At 40.2% G+C, this 25,790-nt stretch overlaps 1 protein-coding gene across 12 annotated transcripts in view; it reads right to left on the minus strand.

Annotated features, from left to right (window-relative positions):
* The window catches only part of NTRK2 (neurotrophic receptor tyrosine kinase 2), a 366,819-nt gene that overhangs the window by 321,241 nt on the left and 19,788 nt on the right, over nt 1-25,790 (minus strand). For all 12 annotated transcript variants that reach the window (XM_017949950.3, XM_003911869.4, XM_003911870.4 and 9 more), the window contains 4 exons: nt 11,673-11,747; nt 11,487-11,558; nt 5,856-5,924; nt 2,982-3,136 (listed from right to left, as the gene is read on the minus strand). In XM_017949950.3, the coding sequence (XP_017805439.1) occupies nt 2,982-3,136; nt 5,856-5,924; nt 11,487-11,558; nt 11,673-11,747 (371 nt within the window). The remainder of the gene's footprint in view (nt 1-2,981; nt 3,137-5,855; nt 5,925-11,486; nt 11,559-11,672; nt 11,748-25,790) is intronic.

Here is a 25,790-nt window from a genome sequence, read left to right on the forward strand (position 1 = left end):
CATGAGCAACACTCAATACAAAAAGAATATGGTGCAGTATCTTCAAAGTTCTGAGTTTTTGAGCCTATAATGTTTTACTCAGCAAATTTCACTAAGGAGAAAAAATACAGGCCAATTTCCCAGCACTTAAGAACTTGATTTTATTTTTTTAATCTCTATGAAAGAAGTATTAGAAGATATACTCCAGCAAAAAGAACAATCGCACCAAGAGAACACAGTAGGACACAAAAGTCTACGATATACAAAGAAACAGGACATCTTCAAAAAAGCCAGGTAACAATATAGAAATAAAATCCCAGATGATAACAAACTGAGAGCTGGGAGAAGAAATAAAGGGAAGCAAAAATATTTTTTCTGCCTTATTGGTGGTTATCTCTATGCAGAAAATACATATTTAAATTTGTGCAGAAAATATTTCAGTGTTACAGATTTTTTAAAAAGGGGAATATTTATCACTTTCAAATAATTAAGAAAAAACAAAGAACAATGAAAGTAAAGAAAAGGAAAAACCCTACAGAAAAATAGACAAAGGATATAAACAGGTAATTTACTGAAGCATAAACACAGTCCAATAAACATATAAGATACTCAAGAGTAATCAGGAAAATGCAAACTCAAAAGCCATAACAGCATTTTTTTAGAAAGACAGACACTAATAAGTTCGCTAATATCAAGGTATACCTTGTCAGGGTGGGCATAAATAGATACGGCCATTTTTTACTGTGCAAACCACATAAACCAAAAATTCTGCTTCTTTCTATGTATTCTAAAAAAACCTTTCCACTTGTACATATGTGTAAAAAGCATGAATAAGGATGCTTGCTGAAACATTTTTGCAGTATCAAAAAACTGGAAAATAAGCAAAATGCCCGTCAATATGGAACATTTAATTAATTAAGACACCTTGTACCATGAATTTCATGTAATGGTTAAAAAGAGTATGATAGATCTATGACTACTGACCTGAAATGGTTAGTAGCAAGAAAAAGACAAACATCATATGTGTAATGTAGGAAATTACCTTTGCAACAAAACATATCAATATAATACATGCAATTACAAAAAGTAAAACACTTGAAAGAGAATAAAAATTAAAAGAGAAAGAACAAAACACGAACACAAAAACGATAGGAAAAATAAGTCTGTCAATTCACTTGCCACACTCTTCTATAATGTTGCTTTTTGAAAAGCATCCTTGACATTGAAATGAATTGTGACTGCTACTGTGAATGTAACCATTCAATCCTAAAGGATCAATTGAGCCCATGCCCTCATTACAGTAGATTCAAAAACTCACTCTTAGACACACAATTCGTTGACAAATTTGTAGAAAACAGAAATAAAAAATGATTGAAAATCGACAAACTGATTAGGAAAAATGAGGACCAGTTCACTCCTTACATGTCCCCTATCCCAATCACAATGGCCGAGCAATAACACGTAAGGCGGGGTGCATTCCCAGAATGCTGCCAAGACAATACGACCAAAAATTAAAATGGAAAAAAAAATGGAATTGGTTTCAGGCAAGGGCAAAGCACACATCTGTTAAGAGGCAGTTTGTGAAACCAGAGCAAGAGTCAGAAGCTTTCTCTCTTTTCCTCTCAGTGGTTGCTGAACCAATGTGGCCACAAAGGCCATGGGGATTTGGGAGCTGGCCAAAGGCCAGGTGACTCAACATTGAATTTCTTGTCCCTCTGGGCAATTCCTCTCAGTGGTACAAATTTGTACCAGAACAGAGAACAGTTACCCTCTTATCAATCAGGAAAAGACACATATTAAAAGTTGTTTGGTTTTTTTTTAAGTGTTAGCTAGCAAAGAAAACTGATAGAGGTTGGCAAGAGAACAAAGCCTTATTCCCCCATTATGAAACCAAAGGACTCTACTTGTGACAGAAAAATCTGTGGGAAGGGTCAGGGCCGTCTTCTAAGGTCATTCAGGGCAAGAAACAGACACATAACTTTATTTTTATCGCATTCCTACAAAGCGTGTGCAGCAGCTCCATTTTTCTTAAATAAAAAGTAGACCTCAAATAATAGGGTCTTCCGAAAACAAAGAATCGGTTGTTTGTGGTTAATACACAGATTCCTTGTGCACAAGAACCAGGTGCTACATGGCTTTCTGCTGTGTCACCAGCCACTAGGCCAGAAGATGAAACATAATTGTTTGTGAACTTATTAACTGGTTGACTAACCGATTCAAATGTCAGTGGGGGAGTAACATGCACATGTGGGTATTGTAGAGGTACATCACTGAAGACTAGTAAAATCCTAAGCAGAACCCTTTGCTATTCATACTTCCTTATAACTCACTAGCACTCACACGAGCTCTGACTTTGCCCTTCGGTGCCCTTTAAAATGTTGGAGATGAAAACGCTGGGGAGAGGAGTAGGGGATGACGGTAAAGTAGGAGATCTGAAGTCCAGACATGGGGAGAAGCACGTAGCACAGCAGACTTGGGGCACCCCATCAAGAGACACAGACATCTGGCAGTAAGACAAGTTTAAGGGAATGTGCTGGATTGAATTGCATTTGCTTGTGCTGCCAGGACACTTTCATCACCCTGAGATCCCTGGCCTGGGTGCCAACCAAGGGCATATGTGGCCAGAGAAGTGCCACACTTTCAGCAGATAGTTTTTGCCCAGACGGATGGGTGGATGAATGGATGCATGGACAGATGGATAAACAAACATGAACAAATAATCAAGTGAACAAACAAACAAACAAAAAGAATAAGCAGTGTACTTTTTCTCTATGCACTTTACAGCCACCCACTCCGAATTAATATTCTACTTGCAAAGAATATTCAGCAAAGTTGCTCCCAGCCGATTACTCCACACTACACACAAATGTTGTCTGATTCACTGGAGACATCAACAGAATACTATATACAATCCAGGTAGTGGTAATTTTCCCAGACTACCACACCAAGGCAATAAGAATAATTAATAGCAACTAGAACACATTGCTTTAAAAATAAATTACCACAATTGGGTATCTGCAGGTTTGCCAGGGGAATATTCTTGCTGCTTTCATTCAGGCAGTACAAATCCTGAGTGTCTGGACTGGATTTAGCCTCTTGGAGAGTCTTGATCCACATAATGTCACAGGAGCATGTAAATGGATTGCCTACCAGGATCCTACAGGGAACAAAAATGACAACAGATCAAGTTCCTTTTTCCATTTTAGCTACACTGGTGCTTGTAAAATACTACAGCATTATGAATTCTTTCTAGCCAGCAACGCTTTGAAGTCATACCACTTTCATAGCATGACAGTACTTATTATTCCTTCATTTATCTGATACTTACTGAGCATCTGCTATGTGCAGACAGCACTGGAGAATGACAGAAGACCTTACAGAATAACAGGGGAAACGAGATACAGAGAGAAATAGCCAAAATATAGGATAGAAAAGAACATCTCATAACATGGGGAAAATAAGGTGCCATGACAAATTTATCATGGTTATGACAGAGTTATTAAGAAGATGCCAACAAGAAGTTTTCAGGAATGCTAACATACTTATTTCTGACCAGGCTAAAGGCTCAAGTGTTACCACTTTCTAAGCTCAAACTTCAGCAGGGGGCAGAACAATTTCATCTCAATTTAAAATGAGAACTGTAAGTACAAAGCTAAGACTAAAGTGTGAATGCCAGAAGGCTGGTACCCCTAGCTTTCTGCATCATGCAATCACGGTCAGTTTCATTGATTTAAGATAGCGGGAGTGAAGGTGAGAGAGAGAACCTGAAAGGGAGCTGCAGACCTCCTTCACACACACACACACACACACACACACACACACACACACACACAGAGCAAGCTCTTCTGAGGGCAAGGCAACTGAGCTGCAGATTGAGCTGTGTTAGACCACTGTGGGTGGAAAGCCACCGCCATTCAGACCTCAGCCCTGCTGCCTGGACTCCTGTGGCCTGCAATGGGTAAAAGAGGAAGTAGTCAAGAGGAAAATAAAAACCACAAGGAAAAAAAAATCTTTAAATGCTTATTTATAATACTCAGTGGCCTATTTAAGATGAATTCCATTTATGGTAATGAGCCTTTAAATGAGGCCATTTAAAATCGTTACATAGACTCTGCCTGGCATTAACCACAATACTTAAGATTTCCGTGAAGACAGGACCTGGACTTTGCCACATCATTTAGTCCTGTGGTTTTCTGGTTGGGTTCTAAGAATCTCAGGGATCCCTGGAGACTTTTCCAGGAGTTTCTTAGGGGAAAATGTGGTCATGATAGACTCATTTAATTTGTGTCTGCTTGATCACCTCCAAGTATCCCTCCAACACCAAAATGGGATTTGATGTTATGGGATATGGAAAAGAACACAGAAAAGACCCACCACCAGTTTAAACCCCACTAATCCAAAATGCTGCCTGGAGCTCTGAGGACATGCAAAACTAAAGAGTCTTTCTAAAAGAGGATATCATTAACTCAGCAGAAGGGATAAAGAAGGAAAGGAATGTTTCAATTATGAATACAGCAATGTTCATACGACAACACAACACTGGTGCACAGCTGGCTTCTTTCTCCAGCTTACTGTGCAAGCTCAATGATTATGACAGCACATTACACTTATATCTTTAGGTTTCTACCTCTCCCACTGGATAACAGAATCCAGGAACATACAAACGTTTCTCCCTTTATCCCCATGGCCCTGTGCCATATCGTATTGATTTGTGATAGGTACAACATTAACATCGGTTGAATCAATGGATTAAATACTCTTCAAGAAGAATATTGAGACATAAATTTGAAATTGAAACTCTAATTTTTAATCCAGCAAGAAAATTTTAAATAATGTTGCCCAAAATTTTTACACCAAGTACTTTATCCTATCTCATATATCTTCCTTTAGTTTGTCATGCCTATTCCTGTGTTAGAAGCATTAGTGCTTCAATGCCCTGAATTCACTTTATTCCAAATAATTGCCAATTGCCAAGACTTTCACCATATAACACCCATTACACCTATTAACTTGTTGTCTCTCCAGCAGTGACATCTTCCAATCTGCACAATTTCCTTGTGAATAAGGATGGATCTTCATGAAAAGACTCCACAATTCAGGCAACATAGAGTTTAAGCAAATGCCATTGTCTAATCTTCAAAGGCCTCTTCCTGGGCCCACATCTGCCCCACAAATCCTCTGCATTAGGACGCTTTGAGGTGCCATAAGAATGGCAACAGTTCATATTTGTTTAATGGGGACAATGCAAGGAATTGAGCTCATTTGGAAATCCTGGCTGTTAGTCGTCACCACCTTTAAATATGTTTTCTATCATTTCACAACAGAAGAAAATGGGACTTAAAAATAAATATTGAATGCAGTAACAGACCTGGAAGAAAATCTCACAAAGATGGGTAGGGAAAGAGAAGAACTACCTTTCCTCCAATGTTCCCTATCCTTAAGATGGACAAAAGTGAGCAGAGTTTTGCCCATTTTTATTTCCTCCTTGAATGGGTTTGCTTGACTTTAGGGCCTGAATCCAACAGGAACCAAACAGATGCTGTGAGATATAAAGTATATAGCTGTTTTCACACAAAGCCCCCTTCTTTTTCTCTTTTTTCCCTCTACTAGAAATTATTTATGTAAAAACAACATTTAAACGAACCAGAAATGATATGTCACTACTGAGATTTCTATTTTTTTAATTACTGAATTTTTAAAATGAGAAATAATAAACCATGAGGGAATAAAAGACTGAGAGACTGAAACTTCAGAAATCATTTTTCGAGAATTTGATATGAAAATAGATCTGCAACATCACTCATTAAAAGAAAAATACTGAATTACCCCTTCCTTTGAAAACTTTTCCCCAAATGCCACACAAAATCATTACTTACAGTTCAGACAAGTCAAGGTGACGGAAATGTTTCCTAGACAAACTCGTCAACTTGTTTCGGGTAAAATTGCTGAAAGGAATCAAAAACATTAAACATGAATTTAAAATGTTACATTTTAGGAACACAGTATTCAGAGATTTTGTTTACAAAATACAATTTTATTTGATCATTATGCATGCTTTACTTACATCCAAATCTCTCTCTCTTTCACTTAGCGTGATAGCTGAGTTTTTCCTCTAACTTTGTCTATATTTTTTTCTTTGCAGGGAGGGGTAGCATAAATATATTGTGTATTTTTAATGTTTTTTTCGCCCAAAAGCTTATTTTTCATATGTTGATTTGGAGCCAAGTTATATATCTCATAGAAATCCTGATATTTTGAACAACTAATAGGAAGATATGTAACATTAAATAAAATTTAAAACTATAAACCCAGTAGGGAAAAAAGATGCCTTAAAACTAAAGAGCATCATGGATATTTTGAAATTATGTGGCATACAAAACTCTGAATATTAACTGAATTCAATATGTCTTTATATGAAAGACATTTTATTGATGAAAAAACACTACTGAGATTGTTTACATATGAGCTAGATAACCGAATACCTCCACGATGGGAACAAAAAAAAATTAGATAACAAGGAATACATCAGATTTCATCTGAAGACGGTATGTCTTCAGATTTGGACCAACCAGACAATAAAAAGATACATTTGTGATTAAAAAAATAATAATTTACTGACATGTTCCAAACATGTAATCTGATTCGATAAAAGAGTTTCCAATGATCAGTGCCATGAGATTTTGGGGTAGGAAATTCAGAGCCATAACCCTGGCAGCTGACTCACTCTGCAAATTTGTTTACTGTTTAAATTTATTTAAAGAGTGTCCGATGCTTGGGCCTACAGATGTGTTTAATAAATAAAATGAATGTAAAACAAACATCAACTTTCATAGAAACAGCCAAGACCTCTACAAAACGGAGGAAGCCAATGAGTCTTTCAGCGTATGTTTCCTGCCCAGGAAGGCAAGTGTTGGGCTGAGAGTTGGATAAAACATGAGATCTGGCCGGGCGTGGTGGCTCACGCCTGTAATCCCAGCACTTTGGGAGGCCAAGGCGGGCAGATCACGAGGTCAGGAGATCCAGACCATCCTGGCTAACACGGTGAAACCCTGTCTCTACTAAAAAAATACAAAAAATTAGCCGGTCGTGGTGGCGGATGCTTGTATTCCCAGCTACTCAGGAGACTCAGGCAGGAGAATGGCGTGAACCCAGGAGGCAGAGCTTGCAGTGAGCCAAGATTGCGCCACTTCACTTCAGCCTGGGCAACAGAGTGAGACTCCGTCTCAAAAATAAAAATAAAAAAATAAAAAATAAAAAATAAATAAAAAACATGACATCTGAGGGTGACAGTGATCCTGGCCCCTTACCTGAGGCTACTCTTCACTGTCAGCCTAAGGAAGTATCCTGGTGTGTCTGATCAGTCACACAGTCCTGGGGTTACAACCAGGAGCCAAAGCATGAACTAAGGTTAGTCAGTTGATAAGAAGGAACCTACCACTCTGGTGTGTCACAAATCATGAATGTGTGTGTCCACTCCGAGTTTAATTCTATATTGAGATCTCCACTCATCCAAACCCCTACCTACACAAGGGTACCCTCCTTCCTTCTAGGCGTGCATCTTCTCGCTTCACACTGAGTATAAAGTGCTCACCCACGTGAAAAAATAATCCACCAGGAAGTTGTAAAATGTGCCCACATAAGTCTCTTCTTTTGGAACGTGAATTAAGAATGGGTTTCGGTCGGGCGCAGTGGCTCACGCCTGTAAACCCAGCACTTTGGGAAGCTGAGGCTGGTGGATCACCTGAGGTTGGGAGTTTGAGACCAGCCTGGCCAACATGGCGAAACCCCGTCTCTCCTAAAAACACAAAAATTCGCCAGGTGTGGTGCCGGGCGCCTGTAATCTCAGCTACTTGGGAGGCTGAGGCAGGAGAACTGCTGGAACCCGGGAGGCAGAGATTGAGGTGAGCCAAGATGGCGCCATTGCACTCCAGCCCGGGCAACAACGGCAAGACTCCTCCTTAAAACTAAGCAAAAACAAACAAACAAACAAGAAAAGAGTGGGTTTCACTGGTCTACAATGCATTGAAAAGTCAGTCTGCCTATCTTTTCCACAGTTTCTAAGGCACAAATGCTTTCATCGGAAGTCCCAATCTTTCTAAAACAAACCAAAAACCAAAAACCTGCTTCCCTCCTCAAGGAAAAGGCGGAGAGAGGCAGCGAAGAAAGCAGTTTAGGGTGAAGGGTCTCCCTGTCTGCTGGTAAAACCGCCGCCCCGCGGAGCTGCTGCCTCTGTGGGGCCGCCAGCAGCACCGCAAAGAGCGGGGTTATGGGCCAAAGAACAAGATGAGTCTTATGAACCATACTTATTATTGGGGCCAAAAGCCAAAAAGGAGGAAGAGGGGAGGGAAAAAAATCAACAATCCTCTTACTGTTTGATTATAGAGCTTTGCAAGGGAGCTAATTAGCACCTCTGCAAAGTCCCTGGAAAACACAAATACCAGCTTTTCTCACAGTCCCTGGGCTCTTAGGGGCTGGGCAGGAATTAAAGGCATCAAGAAATAACGCAGTGACCACTCTCTGGGGCTCTGGGCAGTCCCCATGTGATGCTAACACGGACAGGGTAGGGGGAGAAGTGGAGAAAGTGAGAGAGAGGATCCCGTTTAAATTTCCCTAAAACCCGAAGTGAAATAGAATGATCTTGTATGCGTTTCTATATTGCTGGGGAAACTCAGAGAGATCATCAGTATATCCCAGGGGTACAGAGAAACAGCTTTTAATACATATTTTGTTATCAGCTCCCTTGCACCCCACTGCCTTGATATTTGAGGTAAGAGTGCAGTTTGCATGTGGAAAATCAGGGGACCACAAATCAAGCTGGTCCCCAGAGTCCTCCATCATAAGCAGAGGTTAGGTCTAAGATCCGGATAGGCAGACACCTGACTTAATTCCTTCCTTCCTCCCTACTGTTCTGGAAAGCAAACTACTTAATTTAATTTCAGATTTTGGTGATTAAGAGCCTCTTTTGTCCTGTGAATATATGAAGCTTACTGCCATCTGATGACCTCTTCATAACTGCCGGATACTTGCCTATTTCTCTCTGTCTTACTATTCAATAATGGCTACAAATATTAGTAGTGTTTTTGCAATTTGATCAATGATTGACATCCCAGCTATTGCTTCTTAAGAAAACGGTGTAAGATATGTATGTCCCTTTAGCTTCCCATTTTAAAATAATTCTTCTCTGAAAACGAGGGACAGATATTTGACTTTGTATAAGCTGTGGACTACACAAAGAATACCACCAAAATCATTCTATCATATATCAACATGAAAAAATATACAAGGTGGCTTTCATATTCATAGAAATAGCATGCAACAAGGAAAATATACAAAGTACAAAGTAAAGTGAAGTAATAAGTAAGTCTATTAATAAAACTGTAATTAGCCAGAGCCCACTGTCCAAATCACAACATTAGGAGAAGTGATGTGATAAAACAGCCAGTAAAATGCAGTTGTTGAGTAATTCGGGTCTAAGGTCAACTGTAATGAAAATACCAGAACTTAACCACTGAGGTCATTAATTACATCTAAGTGACTGCATTAGAGCATTTTGCCTTTTTCTTCTTTCCAACTTCTCTCTTGTTTATGCTATCAAGGCCTACGCAGCCATCAGATTTGTGCAGGCAAAGATTTGTGCAGACTGCAGAGATGATTCCAAAACGCATTTAATTGAAATGTGTTAATAAAGTTCCCTGGAGTTTTATCACATTTTTGCAGAATGTTTTATGTCTTAATTTACAGACTGTAATTTTAAAGTGACTTCATCATTAATGCCACCTATAAAATATGAAGCTGTGATATTGGCTTTATGAAATTAATATTTTCCATAATATCAACAAATTTCAATAGAGTGTCCAGGCAATCTGCTTCTAAGAGAATGGTTTCTTTTAAAACTGGCATGGAAATCAGTTGGGGAACTGTTCTCAAAAAAAGAAAGAGGACAAACCTTCTAAGAAAGTCTGATTCTCTAATTATATGGATGATACAGATTTTATTTCCTGTACTCTTAATGTAAGAACATGGAGAGGGGTTGGCCCTGGAGTCATAATTCTGACACTTATGATCTGTAAATCTGAGCAAGTCCTAGAACTCCCTCACTCTTTTTTTCTTTAATACTTCAAGTTCTAGAGTACATATGCACAACGTGCAGGTTTGTTACATATGTATACATGTGCCATGTTGGTGTGCTGTACCCATTAACCCATCATTTACATTAGGTATATCTCCTAATGCCATCCCTCTCCCCTCCCCGCACCCTGCGACAGGCCCTGGTGTGTGATGTTCCCTACCCTGTGTCCAAGTGTTCTCATTGTTCAATTCCCGCCTGTGAGTGACAACATGCAGTGTTTGGTTTTCTGTCCTTGCAATAGTTTGCTCAGAATGATGGTTTCCACTGTTCACAATAGCAAAGACTTGGAACCAATCCAAATGTCCATCAATGATAGAATGGATTAAGAAAATGTGGCACATATACACCATGGAATACTATGCAGCCATAAAAACGGATGAGTTCATATCCTTTGTAGGGACATGGATGAAGCTGGAAACCCTCACTCTTATTTTATCTATGAAATGTGAATAAAAAGATCTGCCCTACCAATTATCAGAAAAAAATCATGTGAAATATTCCAGGTGAGGGTCCCACAGATAGACTATGATATGTAAGGTATCATTGCAAAGAGAATTTGGTACAGCAAAACAGAATCAATGAATGCAGGCAACAACCTTCTGGCAGAAGCTCCACTAAAAACTCAGGGAATGGGAGTTCTGAGTCTGCTCAGAGATGCATAAATATTCTGCACTTAGGTGATCTTTAGTTTAATGAAGACATCTCTCAGGAAAGCCACGCCTTATGGACTTAAATGCCATCATCTAGAGGATTTAGCAACAAACAAGCTAACAGTTCCCATTGTCCATATTTCCATTTGACTTCAGTGGACAAAGCATCAACAAGACTTTGGGGAAATAGTTCCCATTATTAATGATTTTCTGTACCTTTGGCATGTCCCATGATTGATTTTTCTCTACCTTTATCAATTCATGACAGACGACTTTGGGAAAATGAAGGTTCAAAAGAGAATCCTATTGTGGGGGGAAAACACCAGTAATTTTTATTTCCCTATAAAGGCCAAGGCCAAGTCAGCTTCTTTCAGTTCCACTGGTTTGATGTCTTCCAGGGAGCATGTCATGATTCCAAGGAAGAAAATCAAGAACTCTGTGCAAGGACACAGTTTTCACATCAGACTCCTTGCTGCTAGCCTATTGCTCTGTCCAAGATGGAACTGGCCCAGAAATTCATGAAAGGGAATAAACAGCCTGTTCTAAGTACCCCTCTGAAGCTATTCAAACAATCAAACAAAATCAGAGCTAATGTTTCTAAGCTATTATCACAGCTATACTAACTTTAAAAAGGGAGGTTTCGAGTTGGAAAAGAAGGAAAATAAACAGAGGGGGGAAATATTGAATAAAATAGGTCCTGGGAAGCAAAAGAATCAATCTCTACTTACATGTGCTGCAGGTTGCTGTTTTTCAGAAATGCTTTATGAGCCACAAATTTTAATCCAGAATCCACAATTGTCCTGTGAAGACGCATAATTTCACGCATATTAGAACGAACCAGTGAATGCCTGCCTGACCAGAGTAGACAATAGGAAAAATCTCTGAGATAATGTGTGCTGGTCCTGAGTACTCACAGATTTCTCAGTCCCACGTAAGCTTCAACATCATCTTCGTTGATGATTTCTAACCTTTTCTGATTTGCGATGAAACTGTAACAAAGCAGAGAGTGAATCGCAGTGACTCAGAATGTAGGCAGCAGCACCATGAAGAACTCCCATCCACCTCACCCAGGTGTCCAAGGCGCTCCCTCCACACCCATCCGAGCCTCGCCATTTTTAAAAATATGGCAGGAGAGCAAAACTGAGCATGACTGAGCAGAAACCATGACTGACAGGTTTCATGGTCAATAACCAGTTCACTGGGTTTCATTTCTCCTGTTTTATCAGTCTTTCACCCAACAATTTCACTTTTCTTTCCCTTTCAGAGTATCACCAGTGTACATAGGTGAAAATACCATGGAATTGCATCCACTCCTCTCAAAGGTGTTTCTACTCTTATGGTGAGAGCCACAGAGATGCTACTGTCATCACTGCACAAGAAAAGTCACATATTCCCTCACATTGCAAGAGAAACAGCCACTCCCTCCTTTACCTCCTAAAATACTAAAGTGCATTTCCCCTACCCCGTCCTCTTTTCTCTATTTTCCTGGCCCAGCATCTCCTCCTTCTGCCTTTGTCAGTGACAATATCAATCTTTCCTTCGATGAACCACATTTCACAAACCCCAACGCGGCCTTAGCGCGTTCTCTGTGGGAATGCTCCTCCCTCCCCCACCCCCTAAGCCCTCCAATATAAGGGTGGATGGAGAAAACTCCATCCCTTTGGCCACGCTGGTATCTTAGAGATGTGCACATGACCTCAATTACACCAAGAGGAGTCTTCCCTGAGATTAAATAAATGAATGCTGGGAAAGAGAGGGTCTCTGTCTTTCTCTGGGATCATAGCTGAAGGATCGCACAGGCCTGCAACTTCCATGGGGAAATTTTCTGCTACAAGGAAATAGACCATCCAAAAATGAAGTCAGTCCACAAAAGAAGCAGAGCTAAAGAGACAGAACTCTAAAAACACCACTTGAGCCATTAGATACAACTGTCTCTGAGGCTAGATGTCACGAACCTGAATTGATCTTAATTTCTATCATTTGCAATCAGTGAAGTCCCTAGTAATATGAACAAATAGCTATTAAAACCATCATTATGGAATTTCCTATACTCTACCCTGTACTACAGTTATTTAAATACCTGTCTATTCAGTTTTCTTAGATCACAATGTCTTTGAGACAGTTAGATCTGTTTTATAACTCACCTAGCTCAGTACCCAGTACAAGGTAGGTACTCAAAGGATGGATGGATGGATGGATGGATGGATGGATGGATGGACAGATGGAGAAACAGATGAACTGTACTTGGAGTTACAAAGGCACTACAAGAAACTATGCAGGATGAATTCTCCCCTTTCTTCCTGAAAAAATTTAAGATATATAACATATTCCAATTAAGACACTGAAAACAAATATGTAGCCCTGCTGTTAACAATGTGAGTTAAAATGAAAAAAATATTAAACGATGGGGAGGAACATATAGCATCTATAGGTCAGCCACTGTGTGAAGGAAAATGATAACAAGCTGTATGGTAAGGGTTTGGGCACCTCTTTTTAGAAAATAAATTTTAAAAATAAAAATAAGTAGATTCTCTGAGAAGACAAAATTACACCAAAGATAAATATTTTTAAAAGCATCCCCACAAATATTGTCCCCTGTTACATAAAAAAACTAGCCTCCAAGATAGAATGGTGACTTCTTCTGAAAAAATTATTTATTGTCCCTTATACCCAGGGCCTAGCACACTTAATAAATGTGCAGGAAGCTTTCGTTCCCTTCCCTCCTCCCACCACACATAGAAGAAGGAAACATTTTAAGACTTGAAAGGAATGCTCAATTTTTAATATCAAGTGTTTCAGAGTTATCATACTTTAGATACATTTTTGCAAGATTTTTCACCAACAGTTTCAATAGAGATCACAGTGACCTCACTCTTCTAAATGATCTCACAATAAGAACTGCATTCCAAAGAGCCCTGAATGTTAATACTTTTTCTCATGCAACTGACAGCAAAAAGGATAGATAACGTGGGCGTGTTTTCCTCTGGAGTCACAATCTAGGCTTCCAGGCAAGCCTGTGCACTCCCTCCAGCTGCGTAAGCATGGGTCCTGTCACTGTCCTGAAGTCACTGAGAGTTCTTCCTCACTCTTTTCCTGGATTATCCTTGCATCTTCCATGCTCACAACAAGGGCCTGGAACTCAATGAGGACTTTATCATGATCTGCACAAGGCACTCATCTTTAACTCTTTGTTACTTATGCCCTTTCTTTTCATTTTTCATCAGACATTTAATTTATCAACTCCCCGATCTTATTCAATAGAATACAACGAACCAGCAAATAAAAATGGAAGGCATAGAGGAGGAAAGACAGGGGTAGAGATGTCCATGGATTGTACAAAAATATGTGGGCTTAAAAAAAGAAAAGAAAAAGATAATTTAATTTAAAAATAAAAATAAATAAAAAATAAAGAGATATCAATGGAGCCAGGAATTCAGTTTAGAAATGCATACACTTGTTAGGAAGAAAAAAAACACACACAAGCTTAATTCTATGCTTTCTAGTCACCAGTGCCCAAGAAAGAAGGAGATGAGGATAAATTTGGTCAATGGTAAATTCACAGTATTCATGAGATGAAAATGAGCCAATTAAGCAAAGCACCACTATTCCGAAATCTAAGACCAGACAGGAAATTTTGCTGAAAACCATCAAAAGAAGTGATGAAAAATGGTCACTAGAGAATACTCCCTTACTGTGGGGGCAAGAATGCCCTGGATAAATAATAAATTTTTCTCCTTGCCAAGATGGAAAGGCCAACTGAAGAGCTGGATTAAAAGTTCAGCAAGGGCTCTTCTAGTAGTAGATCCCAAGAATTCCCCCTCATAAGCTACTATGTGTAGTCATGTCCACAATATAGACGCTAGCTACAAGCTGCTCAAGAAATCTACTCCCTAAGAAACTCTCTTTAGCTACCACTAAGTGAAGAATCAAATCATAGGGTTAAAAAAGAAGCCAGTAAGGTGAATAACAGGTCATTCACAGAGGGGAAACTTTGGTGGCCAAGAAACATGAAAAGTTGTTCATCTCCTAAGAAATGTGAAATGCAAATTAAAATAACAGTGACATACTATTCCTCTCCCACTAGACTGACAAAGTGTTTAAAGCCTGACAATGTAAAACATTTCTACGGATGTGATGAAATTTCTCTGAAATTGTTGGAGGAAGTGTAAATTGTTATAACTACTTTGAAAAGCACTTGGCCTGTATCTTGGAAAATTATAAATCAGCACCCTTCATGACCCAGCAATTCCATTCCAGGTATTCACACAAGAGAAGTTCTCACATATGGACTCAAGAATAGTCATTGTAATATGATCAGTAGAATATTACAACATTTATTGTCATAGAGTCAAAAGCTGGAGCAACCCAAGTGTCCATCCACAAAGAAATAGAAATTGTTTAAAATAAGGTGTGTTAAATATATATATATAAGATTAAATCAGATCTACATATTTGAGCAGAAAGACACTGTCATGCTAAATGAGAAAGAAGATAGGCAAAATTGTATACTGATATGTATGTGTAATATAAAACAATCTATATGAACTTTTAAAAATATATAAAAAATAATACCACATAGTGTTCACAGTCAGGTAGATATGCAAAGTATAGAAAGATGATTCCAAGGAAGGTGGCCTTGGGAAAGGAGAATGGTCTGGGGTTTTACACACACACACACACACACACCCCTTAAACTCTTTATACCATTTATATTATTAAACTGCTAAACTATTTTATTAAAAGAGAAACAACTTGCATCAAAAAGATAAAAATGTTAAACTATCATTTTTGAATGTAATTATATAAAGTTACTATGTCATCATACTTTTTTGAATTTTTAAAATTTATGAAGAAAAAAGAAAGACAAGAAAGAGAGAGAGCAAGAAAGGATGGGAGGGACAGAGGGAAAGAGAGAGAGACAGAGATTGCAACAATCATACAAAGGAAATAACAGCAGGAAAGTCAGACCCCAGGGCTTCTCAGTGACTCAGTGGGCAAACACACCTGAGCTCAAGTTCTTGCTTCCCTGGACCACCCAAACAGCAAACAGCTAACAGCCTTCTTTCCCTGCCCCACAGCCTCCGGACAGAAACGGAAGACTAAGGTGCGTGTGCGCTGCCCCCTCCTGGTGACTTCCACCTGCCTCCGGGAGGATCTCCACGGCCCTGGCCTCTCCTGCTCTCTGCCTTAGGGCGACTGATCCCAAAGGCACAGGGTTAGGAAGGAGAGAGGAAGCGCCAGGTCAGGGCCACTGACAGGCAAGCAGCAGGCTCTTTCCCAGAAAATCACTCCCCACTGCCCCTGTTAAAGTGCAGTGACACTGTGGGTTCTTCACCGAGTCAAGCTCTGCTTAATAAAACACGTCTCCAAAAAGGGTGCCATTCCCTCAAGGGAGCAGTGGGAAGGCTCACAATCGTGGCACACACCCAACCAGGAGTTTTCTCTCCATGACAACCTCAAACTCCTCTAACCTAGGCCCACTGCTCTAGAAAGCTTAGGCCCAGGGGCTTCCAGGCACAACCCCTCCGCCCCCACAGCCCATGTCCCCGCACTTGCCTCACAGGAATCTCACATGAGGTCCATGGAGCTTTGGTCTTCTCAGAAAACTGAGCTTCCCTCCACCCCCCAGCCTGCAGACGATGCTTGCATGCTCTGTTAGGCAAGTCAGCGGCCCTTAAATAATAACCAAGAGACATGGTGAATTCGGATTTTTTTGTCTAACTTGGTGTACTCCTTGCGAATTTCTCTCACCTCCTCAGTCCCCCAGGGTCCCTGGCCCTCACCCTTTATTAATAATCTGCCAGGAATCATTGGTGGCCTTCAACCATCGTCTTCTGCTCAGAATGTGCCTTCCACCCTTACCAAGTCCATATATAGGATTCTTGCTAGGACCTCATATTATAAGGGCTGTTTTTGCTGTTGTTTTTTGCACATTTACAACATCCCAAGGCCCTTAACTACTGCCCTAAAGATTGGATCTTACATGCTAGGATCTTCTCAATGTACTCATCTAAATCTATCCCAGGACCCTCCAAGACTTTCTTGAGTGATTTGTAGACAACACCATAAACGCTTTTTCCAATCAGAACACTTTTATTCCATCAGTTGGCAAGCATTTTTTGCAGTTATTGCACTTGGAAGTTTGCAATTAAGAACTAGAGCAATGGGAGGTACTCTTTGTACCCTCAATTTTATTTTTCTATGAATCTACCTGACTCCATAACTGAATTGCTAGCTCCTCATCTCATCTCACTGATCTCTGTTTCCTAGCACAGAGCTGATGCTCAAGGAATGTCTGCTGACTTAGGGACCCAAACAGGTACACTGATCCTCCACCTAGAGTTTATCACCATCATAGGACATAGCTTCACTTCTCACACAGAAAACAAGCAAACAAAGGAAAGACAATGACAGAGGGGGATGGAAAGCTGATTTTGAACTCCAAATTTGCCCAATCTAAAAGCTAATTTAGATTACAAGAACACAACATAGTCAAACCAACTACTTATTTATTTATTTATTTAAGTGATAAAAACCAACTAGCCACAGTGGCTCATACCTGTAATCCTAGCACTTTGGGAGGCCAAGGCAGGAGGATCACTTGAGCCCAGGAGTTCGAGACCAGCTTGGGCCACATAGTAAGACCCTGTCTACACAAAATTTAAAAATTAGCTGGGCATGGTGGCAGGTGCCTGTGGTCCCAGCTGCTTGGGAGAGTGAGGTGGGAGGATCACTTGAGCCTAGGAAGTCAAGGCTAGAGTGAGCCATGATAGCATCATTGCACTCTAGCCTGGGTGACAGAGCAAGATCTCGTCTAAAATATTAATAATAATTGCCCTCAGCAGACAAGCATTCATTTGCCACAGAACCCCAATGTGTCAGGAATGTAAGACCAGAAATGGCCTCCAAGACTCTTCAAATCCAGCAATTCTTGATCTTGAAGGAGATGATGCTCTAAGGAGAGACAGTGGACATTGCCACAGGATATGATGAGCCAAAAAGAAAAGGTCCCAAGCAGAGGTACATGCACTTGCCCTGTGAGGGCACAGTGGAAGGAACTACAAAATATTTTTGGAAATATATATTTATCTATATATATTTAAATAATTGGGCAGGTCAGTGAAGGCTTAAAAGGAGAAAGGGCATTGAGCTCAAGCTTTGAAGATTGATCCGAAAGTGGACAGATAAAGAATTAGCACATAAACAAAGCACATGCTATTTGTCATCTTGTCTTATGTTGTCACCAAATCTTCTCCAGTCTCAATTTGACATTCAGGACCTTTACTAAGACATTTTTCTGAGGGTAAAGAATGTCTTCTTCTTTGGCTTAACAAAAAGCTTATAGCTGGCTTTTTGGAAAATAAAAGAGGTAATTTTAGAGAAAATTCACAGAAACATTTTTGAGTTACAGGTTCCTGGAAGGGGTCCTCATCCCATTTTAAAAGATTTCACGTTTGCTTTAACAACCTATCAAATAATTCCTCTAGGTAATCTCTTCAAGCAACAACGAGTAGTATCTAATGCATCTTGTCTTTATGTATATTAGCTTAATAGTGGTATTACTCAAAAGAAAAATTCCCCTTTAGCTTAGACTTTATTACCTGAACTGTACTTTGGCAACACATCAAAATTAAATGGAAGAAGCTGTGAATATTTCAAATGGTGACTCTTCAAGACGGAATCACTTCCTGCTACCCCCCAGTCTCCCTCCCTATAGATAGACCAATAGATAGACACATAGATAGGTAGATTTCCTTTTTTTTTTTGAGACAGAGTCTCACTCTGTCACCCAGGCTGGAGTGCAGTGGCGCGATCTCGGCTCACTGCAAGCTCCACCTCCTGGGTTCATGCCATTCTCCTGCCTCAGCCTCTTGAGTAGCTGGGACTACAGGCACCCACTACCACATCCAGCTAATTTTTTTGTATTATTAGTAGAGACGGAGTTTTACCATGTTAGCCAGGATGGTCTCGATCGCCTGACCTTGTGATTCACCTGCCTTGGCCTCCCAAAATGCTGGGATTACAGGCGTGAGCCACCCCACCCAGTCGATAGATAGATTTTTATCAAATCTAATCCATCAATCAATCAATCTATATCATCTCCAGATGATATCTATCAATCTATCATCTCTAGATACACAGATGATAGACAGATGATTGATTGATAGATTATATTTGATAAAAGTAGACAGAACTCAAATTCCCAGGCTTACAGCCACTGCATTTCAACTCTGATAGGATTCTCTCTGCTCTCAGGTTTCTTTCATAGGTAGTAGAATAATCCTTTTCTTAAAAAAAAAAAAAAAATTCCCTTGGTCCCTGGGTTCACAGCTAGGCAGTTTCAGTTTCTCAGCAAAAATGCTGAGAAAGAGTTTTGAAAATCAGTCCCTGAGCAGGTGCAGGTGATACGAAAGACCAAAAGACCGGACTCTCAGTCTGTGGCTCTATTCTTGAGGGGGTATGCCCCCCAACTGTGAGGATGTAAACAAAAAGAACGCTAAATGAGCAAGCCCAAAATCTAAATATGAACAGCCTTCTACTGCATGCTGTTGAGCAGTGGCATTTTCAGCTTTCAGTTTCTTTTTGGCCATGAGCTTTGAAGTAGCACCAGTAACTCCCTCTTTATGGGGTGCTAACTGGTGTTAGCCAGAAGGCTACCCAGGGACTGTTTCCTAACAAAACAATGCTACTAGGAGAGTTATATGATTGTTCCCATTTTTCAGAAAAGGAAACTGGGTCCTTGCCATGCCAGGTCACTTCCCCGAAGTCACATAGCTGCCAAAACAGGATTTGAACCCAGATGTACCTGCCCCTGAAGTCTGAGCCCATAGCCACTATACCATGCTCTAGGACTGGGGACTTGTAAATCCAGCACCTTCACGATAAATAATTTCTAGAGTTTTTGCACAATGGACCTTTACAAATAATCACGGCCCAAACACAACAGTCAATGGAAAAGAACAGGGATACTTTTTAGGATGATGTGCTGTACTATATCTACATAGAGCAACAATAGGAGATAAATAAGAACTCTTCAGATTCTTACACAATGCCATCCTCTGAAAACTGCAGCTTATTAGAACAACCCAAATACTCTGGGCATTTGCAACATTTGAGTGCCTGGAAAATAATTGGTAGTGTAGGATGAGGGCTAAACATACTGCACTAGCTTCACCTCTTACTGGCTATATGACCTGAGACAAGTCCCTACACCTCAGTTTCCTTGTCTGCAAAATGCAGTAATGACAGTAACTACCTCCTAGGGTTGTCAGGAAAATTAGAAAACCGGTCTGCATATGAGAATTTCAATTAATGCTAATTATTATTTGAAATGAACAGACCAGGTTCAAGGCCTGGCTTGGTTATAACTAGCTGGTGAGCTTAATGTCACCTGGCCCCTAGTGCAGGAGGAAATTTGAATTGATAACATCTCAGTTCTCTTCAGCACATAAATTATACGAAAAAAATCTTCAAAATATTATAAAGAAAAAAACTACACTCTGTATTTCTCTGAGTGTTTATATAGCATTTTTCTTATCTGTTCCCACCAATATGGTGATTTCCAACAGAGACTACCACAATTTATGATGAGAAAATCAAGAGAAAAAAAAACTTAACATTTTCTTCCTTCATAAAACATATAGGTCTCTATAAGGAAAGGATAACTTTAATTTGACTTATTGGCATAGCCTTGCATGCAAGTTTAAGACTGGATCTCAGCCTACAAGTAACATGATGGGTAAATCTTAGCAACTAATGATCGACCAGAGGTCACAGTCAAAAGCATGTGGTCTGGATCTGGTCAACAAGGGTGCTTTTAGAAATCTTTTAGAAAAATTTTATTGGTCACTAACATTTAAGATTGAAAATTTTCACATTTAAAAATTTTTGAATTTCCATATTGTCTTAAGAAAACAGAAGGTCCATGAAACCAAACCAGCATCTCCTCCTGGCAACCATGAGTGGTGCTGCCCCGGGGTTGTTTGAAGCATATTTCCAACTGGTTCCATCCCGAGCAACTTCTGATCTTTCACTGGCCTATAGAAAGATTTTATGACACCTGATTTAATTATTGCTCGTAAGAGACTTTAATGCTCCAACTAATCTCCTACATGAATAAGAGATGTGTAGAGCTCCCATGCATAGCAATCTCTAAAATGAACCTCATCAAATAAATGCTACCAGGAGAGTAGCACACAGAAACTGTGTGTAAAGTCCGGGTGCGGTGGCTCACGCCTGTAATCCCAGCACTTTGGGAGGCCAAGGTGGATGGATCACCTGAGGTCAGGAGTTCAAGACCAGCCTGACCAACATGGAGAAACCCTGTCTCTACTAAAAATACAAAATTAGCCAGGCGTGTGGCACATGCCTGTAATCCCTGCTACTCGGGAGGCTGAGGCAGGAGAATCCTTGAACCTGGGAGGCGGAGGTTACAGTAAGACAAAATCATTCCATTGGATTCCAGCCTGGGAGGCAGAGTGAGACTCTGCCTCAAAAAAAGAAAAAGAAAAGAAAAGAAACTGTGTGTAAAATGACACAGAAACTACAATTAAAAATTAACATTGTCTTTAAGTTACTTTTACCTGTTCTGGAAATTTTGCAAACTTCCTCTGTTGTTAAAAATGAACGAATACTGGTACAGACATAGCCAAGGTAATTTGATAGTTGGTATAATGGCAAATACAATTACCAGGAGAAGCAAGGGGTGAGTTTTTTTCTGACAATTTTTTTCTTCCAATTTATTTAATTAATATCATTGTATATTTTACATGAGGTCTCAGATCTTTCCTAGGTCACAGTAATCCATGACAACCAATGGGAAGACAATAACTGAACAGGTACCAAGGCACTGTTTTACCATATTAAACCATGAAGAGTTCCAGGACAAAAATGACACTGAACTACTCTCCAAAAAAAAAAAAAAAAAAAAGGCTTAAAAGTTAACGTTTAAGCCACAGTTTTTATTTGGAGCAGATGTACTCTAACATCGGTCACTATGAAACCATCAGAAACAAAAGTCAGCTCATTCAGTGACTTGGGGTGACCTCTGCAGCTAATTCATCCTGGCAGGCTCACAAGAGGACCATCTCTCTCAGGGTTGGAGGCACCACGGGAGCCTAAGGGAGCTTTTCCTATGGCTGGGGAGGCCGTCTGGTCACACCTGCTCCTAACAGCTCCTAGGCCAAAACCTTCTCTGCTGCTCTGTGGGGTGGAACTCTGGGATTTCAATCAGGCATTTGTCTAAGTTCTGGGGCAGTCACAGGGCTGCTTCCCCCAGGAAGCCTGCATCTCTGCTGGTACCTCTGCAGCTCATCTTCGTACACAGATAGGGTAGCTTCCACCTGAACGAGCACACAGACCAGTCTGCTCAGTCTTTGTAAAAGGATGTCAGCCTCCACCATCTGCTTGTTTGGTTTTCAAAGAGAACAGATCTGGCCTTAACCAGCAACAGAGAATACAATTTTCCAGGCTCTGGTCAAAGGGGACAACCTCGAATCATGTGCAGTCCAGTTTCCATCAAAGCCCGGTTCAGCAAAGGGCATGTGGGAATGGGAGTCTAACATCCTGAGTTGTATCAGTGTTATAATTACAGCTCTGGGAGAGGAGATTCAATTCTTGGACTACTTTAGCCTCCTTGCAGAATTGATGTCCTTGTCACTTCCTCCAACTTTCACTGGCTTTCTTAGGGAGAAGAAAATGAAAGCTACTTCTGGATTTTTCATAAAAGCTGTGCATTACATCACTTATTGTTCCTGCAAAATAAATTCCTTTTGGAATATAGTGCCAGACAAATCTGTGTTCCTGTGGAATTAGTAGGCATTCTCCTTCCTAATAATGAGTTTCTCTTTTCACTGCCAGGAAGTTGGGGACAAATGTTGCACTCAGTTACAGCAACTATGCCAACCATTAGGGTTAGCTGGTGTTCTTGTCTTTAATTCTTTGATCCCTCTCATGTTTACCTTATTAATTTTATTGTATAAAATAATTATAATTCAAATAGTTATTCAAATACTGATGAAAAACTGATTGTGACATTTTTAACATTCATTCCATAAAAATTAAATGGTCTTTATGTACAATATGCTGACACTATAGAATTACCCTATACTAGTTGTTTCCAAGAAATGGATTAGTAAGTAATTTCATCTATGATTTTTTAAAATTTCAGAGTGAATGCTCATTAAAAAGTAAAATCTTGAAACTTCAATCCAACATATAAATTATCTTTTTTTTTTTTTTTTTCTTGAGATGGAGTCTCGCTCTGTCGCCCAGGCTGGAGTGCAGTGGCGTGATCTCGGCTCACTGCAAGCTCTGCCTCCCGGGTTCACGCCATTCTCCTGCCTCGGCCTCCCGAGTAGCTGGGACCACGGTTGTGCGTCACCACGTCTGGCTAATTTTTTTTTTTTTTGAATAAATTATCATTTTTTAAAATGTCTTTTCCTCTTTCCCTGTTATTTCAGGCCAATAAATTTCCCATTTATGACTCTTGAAGAAGAATCTCCAATGATTCACCTGAACTGTAAGAATTCTAAAAAGCATTCAAGTCAGCACGAATCACAGCAGAACACAGTTTTGAAAGCTCTTGGCCTCCAGTCAGGACAAATCACTCCATATGAAGAAAATTTTTGGAACTAATACTTCTCCAGCGTCAGGATAGATCAAGCATGGCACAGAGAAAAATGAGCATCAGGCATAATGTCAAGAAAGGAGAATGATTCCAGTGGTAAAATTTTAGGATCTCTATGAAAGTCTGTTTTGATACTGGCACAATTTTTCAGCCAACATTTATAGGCTATGGGAGTAAGGAAAGGGAGTGAAGTTGAGGGACACTTCCCATTTTATCTTCAGCATTTCACTTCTCATGTTAACCTTCAGTCATTTTTATAGAAAGCTAGAGATTACTTTCTTTGGAGTTAAACTGCAAAGATGCCAGTAGAAAGAAATTCCAAACATAATGGTTGTGTAAGGCCACAATAAATAAGTAATTTTGCAAAAAGAAAGCATGAATATCTGTGAAAGTCCTAAACAAATACCTTACTTAAAAAAAAAAAAAAAAAAAAAGCTTTTAATTCAAGGGATATATTACTCTACTCTTCAAAATGATGTACATTTTTGAGGTACCTAGAACAGTCAAATTCATAGAGACAGAAAGTAGAATGGTGGTTGCCAGGCACTAGAGGGAGGTAAGGTTATGGGAGGTCATGGTTTAAAGGGTACAGAGTTTCAATTATTCCAGATGTAAAGAGTTCTGGAGATGGATGGTGGTGATGGTTACATAACACGTGGATGTACTTAGCGTCCCTGAAGTATGAACTTAGAAATGTTAAAGTGGCAAATTTTATGTCACATGTGTTTCACTACAATTCTTTTTTTAAAAAAAGGATAAGATGTCTATGTTTTAAAAGCCTTACAACTAAAGAGTGAGAAGGACAGTTAAAAGAGAAAATGGAGTACAAACTGACTGACAATCCCAGAGTCCAGGAGAACTGTTAGTAAACAAACTGATGAATAAAATAGACCAGGACCATCAAAGAAACCAAAGTCACAGAACGAAGACAATGACCTGAATAATAGTCATGAAATCTGACTTGTGATTGCTCAGCACACAAACAGTTAATGTCCCAATCAGCCAAGCGCACCAGGTCCTACATGTGGGAGTAATGCCCAGACAAGCCAAAGTGCATGCAAAGGTTGCCATAAGGGAACCGGCACTATTTACATCTGTCCTCTTAGCCTCAGCCTACTCAGTATCATGCTCAAGGCAGAGTCGTTTGCTTTCAGTCCTCCCAACCTCACAGAGTAGTTTCCTCTGAATCATATTTGAAGATAGCTCCACACATGCACACACATATAAGCTAACAGCAGAATGCAAACTGTGTGTCAGGCACTGTTATAAGCATTCTACATGCATCAGCTCATGTTAACCTCACAGTAATGCTTTTCTATTTTTCTATTATTGCCCACTTTTCCAGATGGGGAAACTGAGACATGAAAGCTTTAGCTACTAGTCCAAAGTAGCAGCGGCAGACCACACTTCCTAGTGGAGCCCTTAACCCACCAAGTCATCCTGCCTTACAACAGGAATCACTCCCCTACACAAACTCCCAAAGAAAATGGAAAATTAATCTGTCAATCCATTATGCATGTCTACTGACATATTCAGTAATTTTTCAATTCAGAAAAAAAGACATCGTGAGGAAAGGAACTTTTCAGGCATAGTTTTTACAATCTCAGGATCCTCCTAGGGTCCCAGTAAAAAATAAGAGTATTCAGCCACAATTAGCTGATTCTTGAAACATTACAGAACTTTCGGGGGCAATAATAAAATCCACATGGGGAAGAGAGAAAGGGGGAAGCTGGTAGCTAATGACGTATAACAATTCTCATTGACTGCTGGGGACAGATCTATGCTTTGCTTGTGATCTGCCTGTGTCTATGATAATATCACAGAACTTGATGGGGAGGAATCCAGTATGCTCTGTCCTTCTTGGGAACATGAAGCCCCATACTTAAAGTCCCCTGAAGAGAGGGTGGGACACTGAAGTGTAGGAACCATCTAGAGATCCTGGCCACCCCAATGCACACTCCCAGGTCACACGCCCTGCACTTGCCCTGATCCAGAGCATCATCATCACAGTGCAAAACCACAATGATGCAGAGGCCAGGTCCACAATGCAGAGGGCTGATCAGCCTGGTCCATGGTACCCTTAGCCCCGAGCACTGGGCCCAGGTCCTTTGGAGTCCCTCACTCTGTTCTCCTTCAGCAAGTGCTTCCGCATGAGGCAAGGAGTCCAAAGAGCCAACCAGATGCTCCTTCCTGGACCTCACCCTTCCCCAGGATCCCAGATTTCCCGACTCAAAGACCCTGAGTCCACTCCTAGGGCCTGAGCAGGTCTTTTCCTTGGGTCTATCTTCCCGAGGGTGCACCAAGCCATGGATATGTACACACCAGGCACAGCAGTGTAGGGGAAAGGGAATGGTTCAAGGTCGATGTCTGTGGTGATGTTGATAGAATCTGGATGTGTAGGCTG

This window comes from Papio anubis, chromosome 13, assembly GCF_008728515.1.
Source record: "Papio anubis isolate 15944 chromosome 13, Panubis1.0, whole genome shotgun sequence".
In the NCBI taxonomy this organism is placed as follows: Eukaryota; Metazoa; Chordata; class Mammalia; order Primates; family Cercopithecidae; genus Papio; species Papio anubis.